The sequence below is a fragment of the Agelaius tricolor genome, unplaced genomic scaffold (assembly GCF_023055355.1).
Source record: "Agelaius tricolor isolate 1412-34295 unplaced genomic scaffold, bAgeTri1.0.p SCAF_2, whole genome shotgun sequence".
NCBI lineage: Eukaryota > Metazoa > Chordata > Aves > Passeriformes > Icteridae > Agelaius > Agelaius tricolor.
Window position 1 is genome coordinate 8,907,696 of NW_027269262.1, and position 23,984 is coordinate 8,931,679.

Genomic DNA, 23,984 nt, shown 5'->3' on the forward strand with positions numbered 1-23,984 from the left:
TGAATAAAAGCCTGTCTCGTTCCCAGACATACATCTGGAATTCACAAGCACAAATTGAAAGAAATCTGTTAACATGGACTTGTTTCTTTTAACTATCTTTTCTCTGCATTTAATCAGTTCCAAACAGTAAAAATAAAATGCTCATTCCCAACAAATTAATTGACAAACTTAGCTCCTTTGTTTTCTGTTTACACATTAGTTTTGAACTGCATTGTTACTTACAGATCTGTCTGGGTTATTTTCACAAATTTTACACAGAATGTCTTCTGTGGGCAAACTTTATCCCATAAGATGAACTGCTCCATGGATCTATTTACTATTTGTTATTTCTGGTGTATTTTTGGTCACCAAAATCATATAGTATTATTTCTGCTTTCTGACTGCATTACATTTGTAAACACATGAGTAATGAATAACAAATGTTGATGAGCAGATAATGAATAGCAGACACTCTTATTTACACAGATATGCCCTTTTGTGCATTAAAATCCTGACTTCCATAGGGAAAGTAACTTTTCCTAAACACTTTTGTATATAAAATCCTGTCTGTCTGAAGTTACTGAAGATGCTTTCTTAAGTAACTGATTCCAGCATCCCTTGTAAAATTTGGGAAATGAGGCATGGAGAGAGATTTCTCTTGCCCATCTGAACCAAACCCACTCTGGGCTTGGAATATAGCAGGATTCTCTGGAGTAGGAAGGGAATGTATTTTATCTCCTTTCCTTAGGGCAAATCAATGGACAAAGACACTGCTATGCACAAGGAAATGCAAGAAAGCTGTGGCCTTTAATTTTTACTCACTAAGGTTTTTGCTGCATTGAATATCAGTTTTCCTTGAATTAATTCTTGAGATTACTTTTCCCCCCACAGATTTATTATTATTTGGAAGAGAATATTTCTACATTTGTATTTTTTTAATGGGTGACTGAAGTGTGGACACTTAAAACCAGAAAAGACTTAGATCTGAAAAAATGCAACAGTGAGCAGGAGACTACACAAGTAACGTGTGCAGTGTAGCTAAAGAAAATGTGGCTGCACTTTGTAATATCTAAAAGCAGGCGATGAAAATCATTCCCTAGAAAAGATCTGCATGGCTGTTCACTGGACATATCCATAAATAGGATGCTATTGCAAATCACAAACAAAAAGACCCGCTGCTGTTTCCTAGTGCTATGGTGCTAAGCAGCTTTCCATAAATCTATTCTGGGATTTCTCCTTAGTCATTTACAAAGAGGTTGTTCTCTGTATATGCCTTTTTTTTCACCATTTAGTCTGTCCATGTTTGTTTGTTAAATAAATCAGAGAAGACTGTAACAACAATGCTTCAGGCATTCATAATTTGATTGAAACTAACAATTCCCGGATACTACTGGTCCCTTATGCTGGTCCATTATACTGATAAATAGGATGATCTAGAAACAAGGTATCTCTCTGCAGAGTTACCAGGAGCCCACAAAAGCCTTTGCTAACATGAGACACTCACATGGCTCATTATTGCCCCAGGAGCAAGAGCACAAGCTGCTGTCCCACCAAAGCACGCTGCACTCGCATAAATGTGTGTGAGTGCTTTGTGCACGTAAGGGTTAAACATGAGGGGTGTTGGTGTGGCTTTCTCGTGGTGGTATGATTTTTGGCAATCCTAATAGCTTTTCTTGTTCGTGCCTTTGCTTGCCATTTCTCCAATTTCATGATTTATTCAAACTGAGTTGATTTTCATGACTTGTAAAATGCCCCATCCTTCCTACAGTGGCTTGGAAACTTTCCCTACTGTCACATCTGATTCCGACCGAGGTCCAGTGACAGCCTCACTGGAACCTGGACACCCCCAAGGTGCCTTTGACACAGACAGGAGGGATGTTTTTAGATATTTCCATGTAAATTCTTCTTTTACCAGAGTTGCTGGCAAGGTTTTTAGCAACAGTTTGTCAGAAATGGGGTTTGCAATGCTTAAGGGGTGCTGTGCTTCCCTCAGAGGTTAGCAGTAGCCAGCTTTTGTTTTTTTAATTGTAAAGCTACGCTGGTTTAACAAAGATTGCCTCCAGGACAGTAATTCCCATATTTACGACTCTTACCACAGAAAATGCATTTGCCATGTTTATGAAAGTTACTTGAAGTAAATACAGCACCCTCGACTTTTGATGTCTTTTTTTTTCCCCCCCTATCATTTCAACACTCTTTTGGCCTTTTGACTAAGTTAACAGCTTGTAACTTTTGCTAATTATTTGTCATGACCAGCGTTCAGTTCCACCCATTCTCAATTGGTTGATTTGGTCCATTTTACTCATTTTATGCATTTTCTTTGAATGCTGTTTTCAAAAAGGTTTTCTTATACATTTTGCAATGCATGAGCCTGGAATTGATTCACATGATGTTGCTAATAATAATGCTGCTTCAAAGAGTTAAGAATCAGTACTAATCATAATCAAGTGTTTGGACACACATGTATATTTCTCAACTTTTTAAAACAGCTTTTTCATGCTGCTTTCTTTTTTTTTAAGACACTAGAAGTCAGTCTTCCTCTCATTCTCACTGCAGCTCAGAAAATCTGAGGAAATATTCTTTCTTCTTTCACAAAAGCTGCCAAACAATAGAAAACATCATAGTACCTTTACACACTAGCATGGCATTTTCTGTACCCTGACCTCAGAAATATTGGTAACTATAGTTGGCTGTGCCTCAGTTGTGTAATATATTTATAAATATGCATTTATCAAATATATTTGTGTTTAAAATATGTTGTACTTCAATAACGTATTTCTCTAAACTTGGTGTGGCATAATACATTTATACAACAAAATACATTTGTATTTGTACTTACAAATGTATTTTTGTCTTTTTTCTAGGTTATTCACTGTAATTTCCAAAGCATTGATATAATTTACCTTTTTTGTAGAAGAAACGTTTTCCATTCTCTTAAAAACCTTCATTTTCATTTTTACGTCATGCTAAAGGTGTATGCTAAAGGAGCAGTGATTGAAATAATTGTTGTCAAGGAAGAATGTATTAAAATTATTAATAAGACTTAAACCCACATGAGACTTACTGAATCATCTGGTCTGACCTAAATTCATGACCCTTCCTCCCAGTTCTTCCCTTCTCATACTTGCACAAAAATAGGAAGACCAAAAGGAGAAAAAACTGCCAACATAATAAAGGCCCGTGAAAACTGTACATTTGCATTACGTCGACATAACATTTTATGATTATAATAATAAAAACAAACTATAAGGGCATGAACATCAGACCTCATTTCAAGCTGAACTATTATAAAGCGATTAACAGCCTCACAGTCCCGCTTTAATTAAGTTATGTTGTGAAATATTCAGCATTTGAACCTGTTCTGGCCTGCCTCTTTTATCATTGAATTACCATCCTTAATGTGTTTTTCTTCTGAAAGATGAATTTCATTTAAGGATTACTGTACATTGCTCTGGCATTTTGTGGTTTCTTGTCAGCCCTTGTGTATCTAGATCATTGCTAACTTCAGTTTCTCTGACATGTCCTATATGCACAGTCTCTTGACTAGCCTGTCTCTATGGATTTATTAACTCATATTGTATTCCTGTAGAAATGAATGGACATTTTTGATTAACTTAATGATAGAAATTTCAGATGACAGTACAGTTTACTTTTGGAGCTTACTTCTGGTTATGTAGGCCACAGCAGCTCTCTAGAGACCTATCACTTCACAGAAATGTGTTTTGAGAGTTTCAAGGCAGTGGACATCTGTCTGCCAAATACTTTCAGATGGTGCAAGCAAGGAGGGAATTGAAAGGGGTCTTTAAATCCATAGCCACAAACAGAGCTGTTCCCCCTTCTTGAAAGTGGTATTCAAATGTTATACTGCTCCTTCCTTCCTACATATTGAAGAGCCTGTCTTCAGGAAAACTCACACTACCAGGTGACTTTAAGGAAGAGTTAATGAGTGGTGCTCCAGTGAAGGGTCCTCTTTCCTTCCTTTCTAGTGCCCACCCCAGACCAAGGCTATGCGACTCACCACAGCACCATCAGTTTTGGCAGTGCCTTTTCTCTTTCAGTTGTCAGATGATCAGTCTATGCTTTTGTTTTGTTTTTTATGGGGGGGGGTCTGACGGGGGGGTGGGAGGAGGACATGCAGAACAATATTATCATGTTCTCATGTTCTTTTGGCTAGTCACATAAATGTCCTCAGAGGGAGTTCACCAGATCTTGAAATGTGACAACAGATCAGATGGGTTTGTTTACTCCCACTATCCTGCAGAACTGTCTGCTCTTAGGGAGGAAGACAAGGACTTCTGATGCCATATCTGGTCCCATATGGATATGGTGTCCTGGGAATGGCACCTAGAGTCAAGAACTTCCAAAGAAGATCTTTGCCCTGGCAAGGTGAAGATTTGTTCACACACAAAGGTTTGAGTAACATGGCTTGGGCTTCCCCACATTACCATTTGAGTGCTGTAAATTACACTCAGATCTGGCACTGATTGAAAAAATAGGTGAGAATTTATTTGTGTGAAAGTAGTGGAAGGTCCATGCTCTTCCCTGTGCTGGACAAGTACAGAATGCATATTTTTGCCCCCAGAGCTCACAGCTCAAACAGGCCAAACAGAGCTGAAAAGAAGGATGTGGTGTTCATATCCATGGCTTGCAAAACACACAGTAAATAAGCCCTCTGTTAGTTGATAGGGACAAGCACAAGAGAAGGACAAGTAGATTCAGTGAATGTGAGATAAGATGAAAGTCAGACAAGAAGCAGGGGAAAGCATGGGACTGATTCAGGAGGGAAGAAAATTTTGAAGAAAGGAAGCTAGCAATGCAGGGAAAAATGCATCTAGCATAAAAGGAGGATTATGACAGAAATCATCCTGTTTGCTGTGTTTCCTGTAGACTGAGATCCTGAGCTACGTCTCTCAACCACTTATCTTACCACAGATCAGGGAGGAGACACGAGGCCAGGAAAGCCTTGGTGCTCTTGAATTGGACAGGTTAGAAGTTCTGGTAGTGAGACACTGGGATGAGAGAGGAGGGTAACTACTGCAGGGGATGTGGTGTGGCAGCTCTTGCAGCTGCTCCTCTGTGATCACTTTGTCCCAATGGAACTTGCCTTCCTGCTTTCTTGAAACCACTGGCCACGTTAATTCTTATGGAACACTGTGTAATGCAGGGATGAGTCTTGTGTGTTAGACAGAAGAAAATACAGGCCTTGTCCTGTCCTTGTTGCTGCTGTATGTTCCTAATATGTTGTCCTGAAGGAAAGCCTTTGAACCCTAGAGACTTTGGTGTGGAAAATTCAGACTGTCCTTATTTTACCTTAAATTTCAGATGACCTTTCCTTTTTTTTAAATGTAAAAAAATTTATTAGGGCTGATGTAAATGGAAGCTGGTGCTAAAATGAAGCATCCTATTGTTCTGTCATTCCTGGAAAAGAGTTGGAGATAATTTCCTATATGTGTTCTTGCTTTCTTAATTCACCTAAAACAAATCCTCTCCTAAGGCAGTGTCCCATAATAGGAGCATGCACGTCAGGATTGTGGCATTGGCACACTGTGCTAGTTTTGGGATTCCTCATAATGCGTAAGAACAGCTGAGGAAATGTGAACTGGAACACAAGCAAACTGAGCTAAATCTAACTTTTCCCAAGTGAGGGGAAAAATTTGTATCTGGTTTTTGCGGTCTGTTGTAAGAATCTGACCTCTTCATTTCAGCAAAAACTAAAAGCAAGACTATGCAGAAGAAGGTTTTGATGTACTGATCTTAAGTGAGAGCTTTTCTTTAGCTAGCTTTGTGAATAAGTTCCAATCATTTCTGCCAGTGTAATACACATTCTTGAAAGAAAAAGCATGTGCTAGGCCAGCAAAAGTGGTATTTTGTCTACATTAAATAGAAGTGTTAGGGAAGAGCATGCTGATGTATTGTAAGGATGTAGCAATATCACCAATCCCTTCCTTCCACAAACAAGAGTAGCATCTCATGGGAGAAAATGAACGACAAAAAGGTCTTGCAAAAGTGAGGGTTAAAAAGCTTATGTTTGCACTTCAGGGGAAGTATAAAAATAATGTTTCTCATCATCATTTCTAGTTAAGGATAAAGGGTGCTTAAGCCTTGTGCCATGATCTGTCTGAGGTCTTGAATTCTGCTCAGCCTGTGTAAAGAATTAACAGGAAAAAGGCTAAATGGAAATTCGGACTGATGTAGGGAGATACAAAACCTACCAAAGCAAACATGTTTTGAGCAAACTAGGAAGGTAGGTAACTGTTAATAAACTAGCTTTACACAATGCCCTAAAATACACCTAATTTACTCTGCCTCATCTACAATTCAGTTAGCAGTACAAGGTTATTTTAATATAATACAGAGATCAGAGACTAAAAAATGCTTGTGGGTACAGGAGCAAAGGCTTCTCAAAGAGAGAGAAATACAAATACTCGCTCACAAAATTCTTGGGAAGCTTTTCTTTTTTTTTTAATCAGCATTGCCATTTTATTGTTTAACCTACCCTGCTTGATCTCCCTACTTTTGGTTAATACGGGAGTCAATTACAGCTTCATCTGTGCAGAATTAACTTTATAGAATATACACTGGGGATTTGTCTATCTCCTCTATTTAGATCTATGTCATAAAAAAATATGTAGTAGAGAACTGTGTGCAAGCGCTGCATATGGTACAGGCTTTGCAGATTTATTGTAAAATCATTTTAAATCGGTTAAGCTCTTGCCAGAAGTTAATTAAATATGTTCCTTTGGTGGGGGGCGGGGGGCCTCTGTGTGTGTGCTGTGTCCGGGGGGCGGGGGGGCTCTCTTTCACTAGGTGGCAGTGTCTGATTACATCTGGAAGGACCACGCCAGCCGGCCTGGTGGCTCCAGCTGTGACCTCCAGCACCAGGATGAAATCCCTGACGCCGCAGCCAGCTGGGAAGGTAGCACCACTGTTCACGTCTGTGTCTACACGGTTCACCTCAGCGGCTTCCAGGAGCTCTACAGGCGCTTCCTCAGGCTGCCTGACGGGGCTATCATCGAGGTAGGTCCGAGCAGGCTCCTCGCTGCCAGATTTTGAAGGCAAAGGGGTGCATTTCAGAGCTAGGCACAGTCAAAAGAGGAAAATAGGCCGTGCCTGACCCTGCCTGAAATACACACTGAAAGCTGCAGGAAGACCTCACTCCTGAACAGAAGTGTATAATCAATGAGTCAATGCTTTTGCAGTGCAAAGTAGCAATTTTGGATTGTTTATAGAGCCATTTAAAGGCAATTATGTAAGATACACATTGAAACTGCACACATAGAGATTATTTATAAATATATATCACTTAGAACCACATAAGGTCATTCTGTACAGAAATTATTATATATCTATATAAATATACAAGGTAAGAACTGTGCACATTGAATGGGCAGCAATTACTACGAGTATGGCCATTCACTTAGTTTGTACTCAGATACACAGAGCTAAGGCACAGTTAGATTACCTACTGGCATCTTGTATGTTTTAGATTGAATCTTGGATGTTGTCAGCATTTCAGCAGCTTGTGCACTAAAATACAATACAAGATGTTATTAAAGAGATGTATCACCCATTACTTGTTTCATGGGCTGCATTTTGTTCATTGCTTTGCCATTTTTGTTCTAAGTGCTTTGAAGAAGAACATTTCCTTTTTGCCTTTGGTCTTGTGTTGAGAGACTCTTAAAAAAAGATTGGCATTTAAGAGAAAGTAGAGTCAAAGAATATTACCTTGCCTACCCAGATAAGGAGTGGGAGCATCATCACAGAGAACTTGGCACAAGTGATGATGAAACACAATGTTTTCATCTGTGCACTTCTAAGGTGAGGGTTCGAGTACATCTTTCCAGCATGAGGCAAACATTGCTTCTGCTCCTTTGGTTAATGGTTCAAGGCTGTTTTCTTCATTAAAGATTTTGTTCTTAATGTCTTTGCCCTACTTGGCTTTTTAAAGAACATTTAATTTAAAGGAAACTGTCCTCAAGGATTTCAAACATAATTTTCTGCCTGGGGAACTTGTGATTCACCAGAGTGAAGACACCAGAGTCTTCAAGCTGGCCAAAGAAAACAAGAGAAGGCATGTGGCCTACATGAAGTAGAACCCAATTACTGGAACAAAGAAACTGGCAAATCCAGGTCCATGCCCAAATCTGTTGAAGAAACTCCTCATGTGAATAATTGCCTAGTCTTTTACTAAAACACCTTTTCCATGTTGGAGGTCAACCAGGCAGCCCAACTCCTATTTTCTGCCTGTTACAAATGTACCTTTTTGTAGAATGGTTTTTCTCCATTATGCTCTTCTCAGCTTTTCAGTGGTGATATTTAATTTAGCTTCCTCTAGCCATTGGAAGGAGGGTCTTTGAACACCCAAGGCAATCTTTATCCAGTGCACTGTTTCAGTTCATTAATCGGTTTTGTTCTTCTGAGAGAGAAGAAATGTGTTCTCATATGATGTAGCTGTGTCTTCCCAGGTAAGCTTTTGAGAAGCTTCCAGCATCCACAAAGTAAGCAATGTATAATGTGGATAGCTGAAGCCACTTCTCCTTAGTTTCCCACACCAGATCATAACATAGCCTATCCCAAAAATCCATGACTGAGTCTTACCTCATTGTCTTGAAAGCTGCACATCTAATTTAGGAGATCAATGCATGCTTTACAGCATTTTTACTTGTGGATCTAAATGCAATTACATGTAAGAAATGTGGTTAACTAATAATTGCAGTAAAGCCCATATACAGATCTTACCTTTAGCTGATAACAGATGTAATTATACATTTGTGTGTTTTATAGGTCAGGGCTTTCTACTTCAGTTCCAAATTAGGAATATTTAATGAATTTTAAAACTATACACTGACAAGTGAAAAGTTTGCTGCCACAGGGAAAAATACACCTGAGCTTTACTACTTGCTGCTGTTGTCGCCCCTCAGGAACATTTTTTTTTCTCCCCTTTGCTGCAGCTAGACAAGCAGGGGTACTTGAGTGGGGCTAGAAAATTGTTTTGGAGCTGAAGGGTGCATTGCAATGTTATGTATAGTCCTTAAGAGTGTAGGAGATGAAAGGCAGCCGGGCTTCTTGGAATAATCTTTTCAGTTTGCTCCCTCTGTTGACAATTTGTTGTGTATAAGCATTTTCAGTTTGGCTATCTAGAGCTAGTTCTAAAGACTCAGGTGATTTAATTTACCTAATCCTGGTCTGTCATAGGGTTAGGTAAACTAAATTTTGCTCCCAGTGACTCAATGGAAAGATTTTTCTGGATCGTTATGGTCTGTTTGGTCAGAAGTCTCCTCTTATACTAAATTTAATCAGTTTCCATTGGATCACTCATTGGTGTACATAAGATTTCCCTTTACTGGAAATCTACCTACATAATATAATTTCATAATCTTACCTGTTTTATTCTGGAATGGGTGCAACACCTCACCAAAAGAAACAAGATGAGTTTGCATTTTGCTTTTCATTCCTCTTCTCATTTTTCCAGCAGTGGTGAAGGAGGGGAGGCTTTTCTTCCACATTGGTGAGGGCAGACAGTAAGCATACTGTCTATTCTCTTTCCCTGTCATAGGAGACAGGGAGACAAGGAGATTTCTAGGACATTCTGTCATAAAAATGACAGCTGCATTTCTTCTTTCTTCATGATCAGCAAGCCTCTTTCTCCTCACCAGAGACTAGATATTTGTATGAAATGTTGTGTTGGGACTGTAGGAACATGACCTGTAAGAACAGGGATGGTCTCTGGCAATTGTGATGTGCCCAACCTTTGCATATACATCTACCTGGTCTGCAGTGTCCACAGAGTAAGAAAACAATCAATTTGCACTTATTTTGTTCTTCTGGATGGGCCAGTGCTCTTGTACAACTGCAGAATGCAAGGAGAAATTCAACAGTATCTAGGAACTGGGGTTACATGTACCTTCTTCCTGTGAAACAATCCTCCTTTTTATTACAGTGACATACCAAAGATGAAAATGTAATTATTTCAGTGTAAAGTTTTGTTTGTTTGTTCACTTTTATTGAGGAACTCTGAAGGCATGTAACTCTGAAGACAGCAAAATGAAAAGACTTTGACTTCTAATTTCTGTAAGTTTCAGGAATCACACCTGAAAGAGCCATAACATTTGTTCCTAAATACTACAATGGAACCTCATGAATTTAGGCATTTGGGGACTAAATCTGTCCATCGGATATTTAATGCTTTGTGCCATTTACAGCATGATGAGTAGGTGGGTTTTGGTGGGTGTTCTTCAAAAATAATATGTTTAATAGGAGGAAATTAGTGATTTGGCAGAAAACAACGCAGGAATTATAATAACTTTGAAAAAGTATGTGCGAATATAGGCATTGTTCAGAGGGCACCACCAGCATAAGCAGTAGATTCTTGCATTCAGCTAACTGAGGGGTTTGTGCAGGCTGGTGAGCTGTGGAGCAGTGCTTCTCTTTTCAAACACAGGAACATGAGAAGAGCACTGAAATCACCAGGCCAAATTCTACTTCAGATTCATGTGTTCAACTCTTGGTGACGTTAACTTCAGATATGTTTCTGTATCTGCAGATATTCTTTGATGGGTATAAGAGGAATTTTGCATAATCTTGCTGTGAAGTCCTTGGATGCTTGTAAGGAACTCACTTCATATTTACAGCCTCATCCTACTCTTTTATTTTTCAGAAAAAGCAAGATTCAAGATTCAAGATTTTCTCATATCCTCATAGCCCTAATTCAGCAAATCACTTCAACGTGAACCTAATTTTATCCTAGGAGCCAAAACTCACTTTAATAATAATTACCTTTTTTTTTTTTTTTTTTTTTCCCAGCAAGCAAAGCCAGTTTCTAAGTGCTGTGTGCAGAAGTACACTAGCTAGGAATAAATGTCCTCTCAGTAATAGCTTCTTTAAAATACTTATTTCTTTTTGTGTGGTATTGCCATTAGAGGTCCAGATTTCCTGGTATAGCTAGAAATTTCATGTCTGGTATGAAAAGTAGTTTTATAGGTTTCATAGGGTTGAGGTAAAACTAACTGTTTTAAAAGGAGCATTAAGTACAAGGTGACATGTATAAATTGCCCTAGAAATGTTAAATAAAAAGATTTTTTTTGAAATGTGCAACATAAAAATTATAGAGGTTAAACTTGTAGGTGCAGTCTTTTTATCATAAGCATTGTAAAACTCACAGAATTCACATGCAGTAAAAACCATTTTCCTTTTTACCTATAATATATTTCCCCTTTATAGTAATTCAATTTAACTGTTGGCTAACCAAGGAATGACCTTCCTGAAATAAATCACTTTTCATGCTTTTTGGTATTCATTAATCTGATGTTATTGTAATATAAAGGAAATTATTGAATTTTAACATTTTAAACATATTTGAAATCCATGCACAGAAAAGTTAATGGTAGTGGTACATGTTTGCTGTCTACGTGGTGATAACACCAACTTGGTGATTTTTATCTCGATTTTTGCTGACTGGAGTTGATTTCTTATTAAAAGGGCAAAGATAAGTCACTTTTTAACTCAACAAAAAAATCAGTTTCTTATTATAGGCCTAGTAAACCTCAGCATTGTAGGGAAAGTTTTTGTATAGTATGATTTTATCTATCAAATAAGCCTTCACAAATGTCAAAGATTCATCCAATTTAAACTTACTGGATAAAAGAGATCTGTTTTCCCTAATTACTTGAAAAGTACCTAGCAGTAATAGGATAAGACAGCGTAGGTGACTAGCCAATTACTTAGTTTAAGCTATTTACATCAATCCATATGCTATAAATTATGTCTAAACCCTCCTGCACTTCTGGAAAAGTGAATAAAATCATATAAGTTTATTTTGAATACAAGATCAGATATGGTATGCTGAGTGACACTTAAAAAGAATGAAACTGTAACCGTAGCTTATTTTCTGAAGCAATCTTGACACTAATGCTAAATTACAGCTTGGAAACATCTAGCATTTTTACCTTTATGAGAAAAGGCTTTTTACATATTTAACATAATTCTAGGGAAAATATACTGGAATTATGTATAAAGATATGTACACTGTAACCAAAGGGCATTTATAGTCCCCAGTAGAATACTTACAACAATTTTATTGCCATTTGGTGTCATTTTCTAACAGATATAAAATACAGCCAGTAAACAAACTAGACTTTAGATTTAAGCTGACAGCTGTTCCTTCAGAAGCAATATTCAGATATTTAATCTTAAGAATACTGAATATTTTACAATTGTTTGAGCAAACTATACTTTTAGTATGTGAAGGACTGCATGCTTTTATATACAGTTCTTGGATGTGATAATGACACTAAAAAACAACCTTAGAATAATCTACACATTTGTTGCTCTCTTATATTCCCTGAGCAAATCAACAAATTGCCTCATGTTTTATTCTTAATTCCACAAATTCTTTTTTTTATACACAGTGTTGCTATGAATATTGGGCCCTATTTTTTTCCCTGTGTGTGCATAAGCCATGCAGTTGACTCCAGCACAGTTTATACATGGACGTGAGTGCAGCTTTTTCTGGCCCTAATTTCATTAAAGGAAATTTGCTGAGTTTACTGCAAAAGCCCCATGTGCTGTTTTCATGAAGAGTCTCATTTCAGTGGTCACTAGAGGTCTATGGAGGAGAGAAAGAGAGAGGATTGCTCCAGATCAGTACCTGAGGTTGGTGCTCTTCCTCATGACTTCATGCTCATCTCACCAGACACTGGGAGGGAACAGCACAGCTCTGGCTTTTGTGTAAGGATGTTCTGGCTGGGAGAGAGGCTGGGCAAAAGTAATTACTTGGTGTAAACTGACCCACTTTAGCTGGCTTCAGCAGCTTCATGCCAGGTCATCCACAAACATGGCCAATTCAAACCAACCATGAGTTGATTTCCTGGGAATCTCTGTAAAAGCAGGGATTAACAGGGGAGGTTTGTCCTACAGAAGAATGATTAATGCATGTAGATGTGTACATACTTGTGGGGTGAATAGTCTTTACCACATGCTGCCTGCCTAATTCTGAGATTTAATCTTGTCCCATTAAAAATGTAATGTATTTTACAACTGCATTCAATGGGAGCATGATCTCTCAACATGCATTGGGGTTGAGTTGGGAATCATACATTTTACCAGCTCAGCTAAGGGATACTTCCATGGACAAAGGCATTTGGATCAGTACACCCTGCAAACTTAAAGCCCTTTTGTTCAGGGTTGTGGCAGTATAGCAAGTTTCACCTCAAATAAGAAGCAAACCAGACTGTTCTAAGTTATTGTTACCAGTATATATTTCTCCTTTAATGTTATAATTTAATTTAAGGTAATCAGTTTAAAGAAGAAATTAGTTGTCCAGGCAGCTCTTTTCATCCCACTGAAAAGATGAGAACAAGGAAAAGAGATTTCCTGGAGAAATCTTGTGCTTCTATGCTTTGTTCTTAAACTGATCCAGCTCATCTCACATGTGACATCTAAACCCCATCCTGAAATGGACCCAGTCTGTTACTCCTCACCCTTGTGGTGGGTAGGCCAATCCCTCTGCTGCAGGTGAAGTGTATGAGCATGTGTCTCAGCTGAGCAGGAGTTATTTCTCCATATCTTCTCTTTCAGGTTGTTTTCCCTGTGAAGTAAAAGATTAGGTCCTTGCCTTTTTTCAGTAAATTGTGGTATAGTTTTAAATGGAAGCTGTGTCTGTTAACTGAGAATCTGCGGTCAAGACTATGTTGCAACAGGACAGAAATGCAGGAGGCAGCCTTGCAGCATGTGGTCATTTCCACTCTCCCTGGTGTTCTACAAATCTCAGATTTTATATACTCTGTACCCCAGAAAGTCATAGAATCATGTGGGAAAAGATTTCTTTCCTCCAAGTGGCCGTGTCCTGCTTATCCATGCTGCTGTCTGTGCTCTGATAGGAGGACCAGGAAAAGAATGAGACAGGTTCACTGCTGGACATATTTAGCAGGACTCATTGGCTTTCAGAGAACTAAAAAATTACTGAAATACCAGAACTACAGCATTATAGCCTTGTTCTGTATATGAATATTCAATTTTAAATCATGCTGGCATCTTTTTTGCTTGCAGAGAATGTGGGGTGAGGTGCAAGGGTTGCCTACCTAATCAGCACATACACAAATACATTGTGTTAATGGAAATTTTAATTTTTTTTTTCTTGGGGTTCTGAAGAGTTAGAACTCTTTCCCTCAGTTGCAGAAGGAGTGGAAGCAAGTTCAAGCACACCCATTCAGTCTGAGCCAGTGCTCAAGGGAAAAATGCTGCCATAGCTCTCTAGTTGTATTATATAACAAACAGCAGTGAGGATAATTAAGGGGTACTTTAAAAGTGTTATTTTGTATTAAAAAATACATCTTTCAGTTTCAACTCACTTTAAACGCCAAGATTTGCTGTATATTCAGTGATTTTCAGAACAATTTTATGCTGAAAGGGCAGAGCCACTGATTGTTGCAGAAGGTATTTTGTACTTTTAAACACTTATAATCTTTATTCATCTATCACAGTTTTACCTGAATCAGCAGTAAAATCTCTGAAGTCAAAGGATAATTGCCAAAACAGCATTAACTTACTTTATCTGAATAAAAAAAATAACCTTTGAAAAAGTACCTTGCAGCTACACGGATTGACAAAATGCATCAATTATATTTTTGCTCACTTTATAATTACACTGCAGTAGGTGCACAGTGAACTTTACTACATGGTTGATTAACCATAAGGTTACTGCTATTAAGTCACTCTCAGAAACAACAAGTTGGACTTTAATTTAAGAACATAACTCTGCACACCATCTGATCAAGTTAAAAAATCTGACATATCTATACAAGCTTCAATTTAAAGTTCACAAGTAAATGATAGCACCTTAATTGTAGCAAAGGGTTCCTATTGCTTCAGTCAGACATGCTGGGTATGTGAACAATCAGGTTTGGAAGAGCTCTTGGTATGTGTTAAGCAGCACCAAAGGAAAGGCTTTTCCACTGAACTCTGAATATCCCCTGTATCCTTGTTTTTCTTGCATAGAAACAAGTCTTATGAAGAGCAGAGGAGGGAGCTGGGGTTGTGTGGCCTGGAGAAAAAGAGAAAAGGGGTGATCTTATCACACTACAACTGCTTGAAAGGAGGTTGTGGCCAGGTGGGGGTTGGTTTCTTCTGCCAAGTAACAAGCAACAGGACAAGAGGAAATGGATTGGATATTTGGAAAAATTTCTGGAAGGGTTTTCAAGCACTGGAAAAGTCTTTCCAGAAAAATGGTTAAGTCCCTGAAGGTATTTAAAAATCATGTGGATGTGGCACCTGAGAAGATATATTAGTGGTATATTGGCAGTATTAGGTTTATGGCTGTAGCCAATGTTCTTGAAGGTCTTTTCCAAATCTACCTAAATGATTCTAAAAAATGAAGTTCCAGCTTCTGGGGAATTAGGGTTGCAACTCCAGGTATGCACTGATGATATTTCCGCATATTTTTTCAGATTATTGCTGAATATTTCTGTTTCTGTTAGCTCACTGACACTGTAGGCCCCCTTTATATCTCCTGTCTTCTTGACTCAGTATAATGCAAAAGTGTTGCTATGAAGTCCTACCATGATCTTGTATCTCTTTTTGACCTGCCCTGATTGTTTATGCCATGAGAGAAACAGCTTTGGACAACGTAAAACTAGACTATCAGCTAGTTTGAAAGAACAAAACTTAAAATAAAGTAGCATTTGTTCTGTGTGAGAAGGTGAGAAGTAAGTATAGCCTGGTACAGAGAAACTTGCCTAGGATGTAGGATCCACAAGACCAGTCCAGGATTTAGTCTCAACTTTTTATATGAGGTGGGGCATATTTACTTTGTTGCCTGTTTCCCTCTGTTCCTGAGGCACTTCCTACCTTCACAATGTATTAAAACCAGAAGTACAACAAAGACTCTAAGATGCTTCAACAGACAGAAAATAAGAATATGCAAAAAATACAATAGAAATTACAGATTATTCCCTTACATGTATCTGTGTTTGGAAAATTTATTACAGTTGTGCTAAACTAGATTGAGAAAAGGAAAATTCTTTAAAATATTACTATATTACTGCCTCAATATGCTTTTTCATGCTAACATTTGAGTAACAGCAGCTAGACAGAGCTGAGCTCAGTTACTTCTCAGTATCTGAAATTTGATTTCTGCTCAAATTCATCAGACCAAAATTTCTCTTATATGGGCACTCCAAAATATGAAAACAATTGGAGTCAGGGTTTTCTTGTACAAAATGCCACCCACACGACACAAGCTGAGGATCTGACATGTGATGTGGTAACTACTAATGAACTGCGCTGAGTCTGATGCAGTGCCTTGGCTTTCTAACCAATTTCCAGTCCTAGCCCATCTCCTTCTCATGGCCATGATTTCCTTCTTTGAGTGTATATTCTTTATTCATTCAAATCTTCTCCATATGTCAAGAACATCATAAGGAGAAATGATGAAAAGCAACGAGTGTAAAAATCCCCATTCCACTGCTTTACTAAAGCATTTAGAGTGAGAAAAAAATAGGTGAATTCACATTTCACATGTGTTTAAATTGTTAATCTCTATCTGCTCTATCTGTATTAGTGAATACATTTACAGTAAGTTTTACTTTATAATATTTTGGCAGAACTGTTAGAAAAATTGTTATAAGCCCAGGAGTGGAACTGAACCATGAAAGCTAAACTGTAAGCTTCTGCAAAGCTGGGTTATTAGTATGACAGAATAAAATTTCACACACACAAAAGCTTCTAAGCTGTGATATTTTGAAAGCAAGAGAGGGGTGGGGAAGGGTAATCAAAGTCATCTATGTTCTCGCTGATACTTCACTGAATGCTGCTGTAATAATATGTTGGTTTTGTCTGTTCTGTTTTTCAGGCATTTGGTGATGTTGGTGAGGAAAGTCTTTTGTGTAAAGTGAGCACAGACCAGGAGCGTAAAAGGGAAAAGGACAGTGTGCTGTCTGCATCTACATGTATCAAGCTGAGGGAGAGGAAAAAGAGTACAGCAAGGTGGAAAGGTATTATTTTCAGTTTTTATACCTAGATGAAAAACCTAAGAATCCTGATACCTAAGCATAAATTGATGGGAGGGATAGAAAAAAGCAAATAATTTTAGAACAGTTTCGTTTGGGAAGTCTAGGGTGTGATCAGTGACAGCTGAAATTTCATAGTTGTGTTTTCTAATGTGTCTTCATCCCTGGGTAGTTTCATCAGCTGTTGCAAGAATCCTGAAGACTGAAGTGCTGTCCTTTACCCAAACACTGTCACACTTGTCATTCAGAATCCTAATACAGTAATGCAATCCGGAGTGATCTAACTTAGGCAAGCATTTAAATTATGTTGAAGGCAGGCTTAAATCAGTTATTGTATATATATATTTAGGTATGTGTCTAGACATATTGGTCTAAGTGCAAAAGTCCAAATCTCTCAGACTTGTATTGTGTTTTCCACTGTGTTGAGAGCCACTGGCCCCCTCACTGTGCCTAGGGAAGTACATGCAGAGTGGAACATCTGTGTCAACTTTCCAGTGAAGTTGCTCCTGACCAAAGGTAGTTTCAGGGCGTTTGATGACAGAGTGCTACGGAATGAGCTGGGTGTCCTTAGGCATCACTGTTATTATGAGATATCAATTTCCTCTTGTTGCTTATCAAAGCTTGTTGTAGCTGGCTCCGTGAGTCCTATCACTGTCAGTTTTCCAACGCCCTCTAAGGAGTAAAATTCAGTTAAAAGCACCTTCTGTTACTTTTAAATTTACAGTAATCTTGTTTGCTAACAGAGAAACCTTGGAAAGTTCACATGAGCACAAAAGACACATTTTTTTTAGGAAACCTGGTAAATTTAGTGTATGGGCTCTTGCTCTATACCCCTTTTGTTTGGGGAGGGAGGTCATAGATTGTTGCTGGTGTACTTGCATCATGTCTTTCTCTACATCCTTTATTCTAATCTTCAGGAAATCGCATTGTCTCTGACAAGAGCTAGTTCCTGCAGTAACACATGGCCTGTGGAGCTGTTTACATCGTGATCCACATCCATGGTATGGCTACTGTCTGATAGGATTTACGTTTCTGATGGCTGCATCTCTGCCCTGCATCTCTGCATCTCTCATGCAGTGTTGTCCTGCAAATGCTCCCTTCGTAGCTCTTCTGTGGCTTCAACAAGCTTTGCAGTGTGGTGAATTCACAGGATCAGATCACAGACTGGGTCATGAAAACATAATTATTTCATGTGACTTTTTCTCCCTTCACAGTTGTGGGACATTGCTAGATTTCTCAGGTTTGCTTGTTTCTGCTTTTTCAGCTTTGCTTGTGCATGTTAGCTGTGGTGGGAAAAATGTTGCTGATTTGTCTTTCAGGTTTCATGACTAAAACATTGACAGTTTTCAGTAATTATTCAGAGCACAATGCTATTGTAATTGCAAGACTGTGAGAACACCCAGAAGAGGAGCAATTATGACTTCATCCACCAGTTAGCCAAATCCCAACATGCTGCAAAATTTACAAGATCTGAGAAACCATTTTTTCTGAAGCTTTTGTGGTGGCCATATTCTGCTTTCCTGTGGGCTATAGCAGCTTAAAGCAACCTGGAGGTTATGTTCATGCTTTCTTAGAAGTATTAGAGTTAGAACCAGTCAATTCTCTTTAATTAGAACCAGTCGGTGCCTATTCTATTTGGCTCCATACAAATGTATCAGAAATTGTCCATGCCTCAAAGGCAAGAACTATGAGAGACAACAGAAGAAGAAGGGAAGGGGAACACAGGCAAGAAAGGTGAAATAATTTGTGCAAGGCCATCTAAGTCAGAGGCAAATGGAGAAACACAGGGCAAACTGCCAGCATCCTGATTCATTCTTCCCTTTTTGTCCTGAAAATGAAGCTAGAAATTGGAAGAAACTTACCTTACTGCTATTTTGAATTGTTTATGTAGAATTCTGTAGTCATCAAGGTAGTAATCAGTGACATTTTTCTAGCATGTTAAGATTTTCTGGTGTCTCCTTGTTCACACTGCTATGGTAAAAGTTTTTCAGATGCATTTACCTTTGTAAGATCTTACTCAGTATCTTCAGCATCATTGATTAATAGCATTACTTAAATCTATAGTTCTCGTCCACCTGCATAAACATTAAATTACATTAGGTAGTAACCTAAAGGTTTAAATGTCACTTCTGAGCACAGTTTTAGTTTGGGAATACAAGGTTTGGTTTCCACCTTGTTACTTTTTTTTTTTTTTCTTTTTTTCCAGTTTATTTGTGTGGGTGTGCATATATCTGTGGATATTTTATGACTTATGCCCAGGCAGAAATGGTGTTAAAAAACTTCTGAATATCTACAAGAATTGCTGTGATTTTTTGTGGGTTTTATTGCATAAGATATTACTTGGATTACGTCTCTCTGTCATAACTGGAATAAAATTGCCTTTAATGTTTGCTTTGCCTGTTGACACTTTAAACTTTTCTACATATCTTTAGAAAAGAAACTAACTGAAGAGAAACCACCCAGTAACCTATTGCAGTTTCTGGGTGACAGTACCAAGATGCTTTGGGCAGTATCTTCCTATGTGCATCTTCCTGGCCTCGGTTTTGCCTTTCTGCATGACTGACTATAATGGTAAAATCCCTTTGGCCAATATTATACCCTGAGTTTCTCACCACTGAGTTAAGATATTCCAGTCTGGTTCTGTGAGATTTTAACTTTGGTGTTGGTAATACAGTGTTGGAATTTAGTCTGATGGTGAGACTGACTTTATATGTAGAACCACCATAGCTTAAATTCTGATAGGACTGTGTTGATTTTTCTGACAAATGTGGATCTAGTACTGAAACTTTGTTCAGCATGAAGGACTTGACTGACAACTTTTATTCCTCCAATTATATTGGAATGCCTCCACTGACTTTCATTTGATATAGGATGTACAATTCTGTACATTACATATTTGTGAAAGTTGAATTTAAAGTATGTTTAAATTATTAAGCAAATTATTTTTTTAATGTAGCATCCTACCTATTAATTTTGATTACTTTCATCTTATGAGTTCCCATGTTTGTTGGTCAATGTGCAGTGGGTGGCATTGGCTTTGAAATTGTTTTCTGAAGTGCTCTTATCAGCAGCATCATCCATAATGCTCAGTTATAGTTGGATAGTAATTGCCTGTCTATGCAGTGTTCCTTTGCAACAATTTTCTCCTGTGTAGCTATATATATGTAGTCATTACTGAAAAGTGTAAATAAAGAATCCTTTTAGTGGTGTAGTTTCCCTGGGTACCTACTGTGCTCTTATTATCTAAAACATACTCCCCATCTGTAGTTCTGTTCTATTAAAGGATAAAGACATAACTATGAATTAAAAATTAAAATGCTTGTTGTAGATTGGAGAGCAGGATCTATTAGAATATATCTGGCGCTAGGCTTCCAGTACAGTAGATAGATTACACTGAGCACCAGTTAAGCAAGGGGATGAAAAATGAGTGATTTTCATCATTCAGTTAAATATAGTGCTAAGTGGTATGTGCTAGCATTAAAAGCAAATTACTTAGCACTTCACCAATCACAGCATGAGAGCATTCCATTGGAAACAGTATTTTCAGTGATGCTCAGTCCTCAGTTTTATTAAATAAATCCACTGTTAATGCTTAAAGAAGCAGTAGAAGACGTATTGCTATGATAATAAAAAGATTGAAAATGTAAAAATAAAGAGAAGCAGTACCTCATTTTAATAAATGTGCTAAGAAATCCTCCCTCTCTCTTAACAACAAAACTCCAAAGTGCTGGTAGATCTATAATTTCCTGTACTTTCTTTAGGTCTCTTCCTTTCTTCCTAATGAATATGACCTTTCCTTTTTTTTTCCTTCTTTATAATGACATCTTTTTTTCTCATAAATCTGCTGCCATGTCACTGAACATTTTGATGAGCTTCTCTGATTCCCTCTTATATCTCCTTGATAGGATATTATTATCCAGTAATCTAAAGATGGGGAGCCTGATCCTCAGCAAAAGTACTTTTTGGCTGCTCAGTTGAAGACAGTGGAGATGTGAGAATTTACAGCACAAGAGGTTTTGACATGGTTTTTGGCTGCCTTTATATCACATAGCAACATTATTTCCTCCACAGCAAAGGGCACTGGAAGACACACAAATCTGTTGTCTGAACGCATGGAAGATGTTAATAGTCACAAACTTTTCTGAGTCTCAAACCATTCCTAAGCCATATATAGGAGCCATACCTCCTATACAGGAGTCAGGAGCTACACTAAAAAATTCTTGGGAATGATACACACAGGAGATGGTCCAAGGTCTGTGCCACAGATTGATCTTCACCAGCTAGATCACATGTTAGAAGGACATAAAATTGCAGTTCAGCTGTAAAAATTACAAGATCAATGATCCTACGCATGAAGCTATTTTGAGTTCTTCATTTCCCCTGTAGTGTCCTCTTTGGGGAATCCTGTTCTGAGTTTTCTCTTATGACTAGGTTTGAGGGCTGTATTCTGTGTTTGGCTGACATGGAGTCCATTTCCTCGTGGCAGTCCTCACAGTGCTGTTCTTTGCACGGGCAGCTGGAAAGGTGCTGTTGCCATGCCGGTGCTATGGCCATTGCTGGGGCACGCTCACACTCTTTCTCCAGCATCCTCCTCCTCACCTGCAGGCTGGGCATAGGCAACAAGTTGGGCAGGGATATAACCAAGACAGCTGACTCCAAGAGACCAAAAGGATATTCCAGATATTCCATACCATATGGCACCTGCTCAGCAATAACAGCTAACAGAAAGCAGGACAAAAGGGCAGCATTCAGTATTTATGACATTTGTGTTTTGGAGCAACCACTGCAAATACCGAAGTTCTGCTTCCTGAGAAGTGGCCAAATGTTGCCTCCTGATGGGAAGTAGGGAATTAAATCTCTTGTTTTCCTTTGCTGACAATTTATCAAGCTGCCTTTATCTTGACCCATGAGGCTTTTTTCTGTCTTATCTTCTCCCCATCCTGCTCCCTGCTATGGAGAAGAATGATAAAGCAGCTTGGTGGGCATCTGATGTCCAGTCAAGCTCAACTCACCGATAAACATGTATGAAGTGATGTAGTTCATCTATTTCAGTACAAATGTTGAGTTTTCTTGTGGCCCTAAATTTCTGGGGTTCTGTGGAAATTATGGGATCTTCTCAAAACAGGCACTCTTTCCACTGTTGCTTAATGTGTGCTTAATATTTTAGTGAAATCAGTGTATTCTTATACATCAGAAGTCTTTTCATTGATAGTATAGGATAATGATATTAGACCTGAAAGAAATATTTTGCAAAATCTAGACCTATTTCAAAAAGTTTCCTTGTGAAAAATAAAATGTGTCCTTTTTAAAAAATATATATTTTAAAAAGTAAGGCATTTAAGCAATGCTTTCTTCCTTTAATGCAGTAGACTTTTTATTCTCATTTCCCTGTCTTTTTCTACTTAAATATACACTCCAAAATTGCCCTTTTTCCCCCCCATTTTACTAGAGCTTTATTCAAAGTACTTCATTAAGCCTTAGCAGATTTTTTTTTTTTTTTACCAATAGAACCTTTCATTTTCAAAATATTTGAGAACGTGATATTTAACATAGATTTCAAAACATAGAATTGCTTTTTTTCATTTTCCTGGCTGGCATATAATGGTTCTGATGCATCTTTCCTGGGTATACCAATCCTGTCATATACACTAATGTGAAATAATGACACAAGGTTGACTTAACTAGACATAATAGGGCGTTTTTCTAAAACATGCTGTATGGGAGGTATATGCACAGACCTTGCTATTTGCTAATGAAATTGGAAAATTTCTTCATCTGAACTATGACAAATATTTAAAATAGCCTTCTACTCCAAAGGCATGGAGCCTTTACACAATAAAATAATAAAAATTTAAAAAAGAAAGTATTTTTTTTCTCTTATGTTTAAAATGAATTTTAAAACTTCACCATTCACAGTGAATTTGGAGAAGCAGCAGCTATGATTGTGTCTCAAATCAGTGCAAGAATATGCTTGTATATGTGGGCTCATGCACAGAATGAGAACAGGACAGATTTCAGTGGCAAGGCTCTGTATTTTAGACCTTTCCAAAGTTTTTTCTCTTGTTGATGCTGTTTCAGTCTTTATTTCCTATTGTGAATTCAAAAAATCGCTGTTTGAAGGCTTTCTTTTTTTTACAGACATTATCTGTGAATTTATTAGAGAGGCTCTGAATTACAGGGAACCTGCTTTACTTTTTTCATAATATATTTCAGATTAGAGATGAAAAAAATAAAAAATTTTTGATGGTCTCATCATCTCATCATCACGATTTTTTTCACTAACAAGTGGTGGACAGGAATGGGTTGTGGCCCTCGATTCCCCTCTGCTCCCCCTCCTCCCCCTGCTCTTTTTTAAGCACTGAAAAACTTACCATGTTACAATGACCCACCAACATCTCTTAAATGCTGATTTTCCTTATGAAACAATGACCTCATGCATGTGTGTCTACCTTATCAGGGACACAACATTTTATCTGAGTATAAGCTAAGGGCTTGTCTCTGCCCCTCTGACAGCCTGAAGGATTTTAGAAGGGATGTCCAAAGAGCCAATACAGGCATGGCTATGTCCAAAAAGAAAATAGTGAGCCCAAACAAAGGTGTTGTATTCAGGTTGCCAGTTTCTGGCTTTCCTCTTCTACCCTTGCTATTGTTGTGGACCTCTCTCCTTTGAGCACAGCTGTGCCACCTGAAGAGATCATCTACAGCTGCTTTTTCATGCAGGAGAAGCTCCCACGGGAGCTTTCCCTCACCCATTTCAGATTGAGCAGCAAATACCTTCTGCTTCAGCTGCTCAAGCCTCACAGGACCATGTTTAGCCAAAGCAGGTGAGAAAGCATTCACATGAACAACTCTGCTAGCTGTTCTGAATGCAGTCATCTCTGGGAGAAAGATGATGAGGACAGGTGGGAGTGATGCTGTGTTCCCTCATCCAATACAACTGAGACTGAAGTGGATTTCTGACCTCTTTGTGTGTGTGTGTCAGGTTGAAAGGTTTATTTGGAA

At 38.2% G+C, this 23,984-nt stretch overlaps 1 protein-coding gene across 1 annotated transcript in view; it reads left to right on the plus strand.

The window, feature by feature from the left end:
- The window catches only part of LOC139602408 (uncharacterized), a 180,274-nt gene extending 160,152 nt beyond the window's left edge, over positions 1-20,122 (plus strand). Inside the window, exons 20-21 of the mRNA XM_071452252.1 lie at positions 16,826-16,967; positions 17,900-20,122. Of these exons, the coding sequence (XP_071308353.1) occupies positions 16,826-16,967; positions 17,900-17,928 (171 nt within the window). The 3' untranslated portion in view covers positions 17,929-20,122. The remainder of the gene's footprint in view (positions 1-16,825; positions 16,968-17,899) is intronic.
- The last annotated feature ends 3,862 nt before the right edge of the window (positions 20,123-23,984 follow it).